The sequence below is a fragment of the Micromys minutus genome, assembly GCF_963924665.1.
Source record: "Micromys minutus genome assembly, chromosome: 1".
NCBI lineage: Eukaryota > Metazoa > Chordata > Mammalia > Rodentia > Muridae > Micromys > Micromys minutus.
This window is the reverse complement of record NC_137969.1, coordinates 62,252,674-62,255,112: the sequence shown is the minus strand read 5'-3', so window position 1 is coordinate 62,255,112 and position 2,439 is coordinate 62,252,674. Positions and strand designations below refer to the sequence as shown.

The 2,439-nt window shown below is 46.5% G+C and overlaps 1 protein-coding gene across 1 annotated transcript; it reads right to left on the bottom strand.

Annotated features, from left to right (window-relative positions):
• Positions 1-748: 748 nt before the first annotated feature.
• On the bottom strand, positions 749-2,231 carry LOC308413425 (monocarboxylate transporter 1-like; the record flags this gene model as incomplete). Its single annotated transcript, XM_080908384.1, has 1 exon — positions 749-2,231. One exon carries the CDS (start codon positions 2,229-2,231, stop codon positions 954-956), a length of 1,278 nt encoding a protein of 425 aa, XP_080764510.1. The 3' UTR covers positions 749-953.
• Between the last annotated feature and the right edge of the window lie 208 nt (positions 2,232-2,439).

Below are 2,439 nucleotides of genomic sequence, written 5' to 3'. Positions count from 1 at the left end.
TCAGATGAGGACTGGGGTTTCAGGGAAGTGGTGGGAGGCTAAGGAAGTAGGCTTGGTTCACTGCACAGTCTCTTCCTTCCCACAGCTGACTGGCAGCATCCTAGGTGACCATTTGAAGAGGCCACATTAAGAACAGAGAAAGGGGCCAGGGACCTTCTCCTCTATCAAAGCAATGTCAGTGCTGGCATGGCTCAAGGGGCTTTCCTAGAGAAAAGTCAGGTCCTTCCTCCTCCTCTTCCTCCTCTTCTTTAAACTGCAGGTTTTTGTGTCCTGGGACCAGAAATTGAACAGAGATTTGTTATGTGAACACTAAGTAACAAATAGGAAAATTTAAGGAGTATATTAGGAGCCTGGTGTGGTGGCTCACACCTTTAATCCTAGCACTGGGGAGGCAGAGGCAGCCAGATCTTTGTGAGTTTGAGGCCAGCCTGGTCTAGAGAGAGCGGGGTGGGGGGAGGCGGTTCTCCCACTGAACCACAAACATCAGCCTGATTCTGGTTTTCCTTCTTTTTTTTTTTTTTTTTTTTTTACCTCAAGCAAGCTAGTTGTTATTTTTCCTTTTAAAATAATATTTAAAACAGATGAATTCAGCAGAATGGTTTTAAAAGTTAAGGCTCTCTAAAGAGTTCTAAAAACTAAAACTTAAGGCACATATTATAATCTTCATGACACTGTTAAAAGCTAAGATTAAAACAAAACAAACAAACAAACAAAAAGAAAAATTACTACTTCTTTCCCATATCCTTTGCCAACCACTCCCTACCTAAAGCACAGTATACTTTAAATTCAGGCATTGGTAAGGAGTGAAAAAAAAAAAAAATCCCACCAATGAACACCTGGTAAGTTTCCCACACAAATGTCCACTGTCTGCACTGAGCACCACTGGTAGACTAGAGGCCAGCAGAATGGTTTCGGATGTCTTGGGTTACACTGCTGTCTTCAGGCTTCACAGGTCAGACTGGACTCTCCTCCTCTGCAGGGTCTCCGGAGCTGTTCTGCTGTGGAGACTGTGCTGCTTTCATTGTCTCCTTTGGCTTCTCATCAGCATCAGTGCTGGTCTCGTCCTCCCTAGCTTCTCTTTTCTGCTTCTCCTCCACTTTCTGTTCTTTGGCCACAAGTCGATAATTGATGCCCATGCCAATGAAGAGATAGACACCTGCAATGATGAGGATCACGCCACAAGCCCAGTATGTGTATTTGTAGTCTCCATACATGTCATTGAGGTGACCTAAAAGTGGTGGCCCTAGGAGGACTGGACAGCATTCCACAATGGTCACCAAGCCCACAGCACTGGAGAACCTCTGGGGTCCAACGAGGTCCATCAATGTCTCAAATAATACAGAGCTGAGCCAACCAAAGGCAAATCCAAAGATTCCCGCGTAGATACAGAACCCAACGTAGGTGGTAGACAGAGGTGCTAGCAGATGGCACACTCCATTTGCAACAACAGAGGCAGCAAAAAAGTACTGGATCCGAGGCCTGATCCACTTGGTGTTGGCTGCAAGTCCCATGGATGGTCTGGCTACCATGTCAACAAAAGCCAAAATGGAAAGGAGGAAGGCTGACCTCTCACTGGAAAAATGCTTACTCTTACCATAATTACTAAGAAAGACCAAAGGGGTAAAGAGTCCAAAAAACATGACCACATTTCCAGACAGGTACAGCAAAAAGCCTCTATGGGTGAACAGGGACAAGTCCAGGAATTTGTTAATTGTTTGGAAGACTGAAAGCTTTTGTCCTTTGGGACTTCCTCCAATGAGATCTGTGTTCGCATCAGACTTCCCAGCTTCCTGCAGAGATTCTTTGGACTTGAGTTTTTCTACTTTGCCTTGCTCAGGCCCTATTGGTCGCATCAGGGATCCAGCTACACAGCAGTTTAGGAGGAGGCCTCCAAGAATTAGGAAGCTTCCTCTCCAGCCAAAAATACCAAAGAAAGCCTGATTAAGTGGAGCCAGGGTAGAGAGGAACACGGGGCTGCCTGCCATGGCCAGTCCATTGGCCAATGGTCGCTTCTTGTAGAAATACTTGCCAATCATAGTCAGAGCTGGGTTCAAGTTGAAAGCAAGCCCAAGACCTCCAATAACACCAATGCAAAAGTAAAGTTCTTGCACCGTGTTACAGAAAGAAGCTGCAATCAAGCCACAACCAGACAGGCAGCCACCAGCGATCATTACTGGACGGCTGCCATATTTATTCACCAAGATACTGCTGATAGGACCTCCGGCGTACATGACAGCCATGGGAATAACGCCGCCGCATCGCCAGTCGGCATCGTTTATGGTCGGAACTACGACGGTATCTGATCGTCTTCGAACCTCCGACTTTCGTTCTTGATTAATGAAAACATTCTTGGCAAATGCTTTCGCTCTGGTCTGTCTTGCGCCGGTCCAAGAATTTCACCTCTAGCGGCGCAATACGAATGCCCCCGGCCGTCCCTCT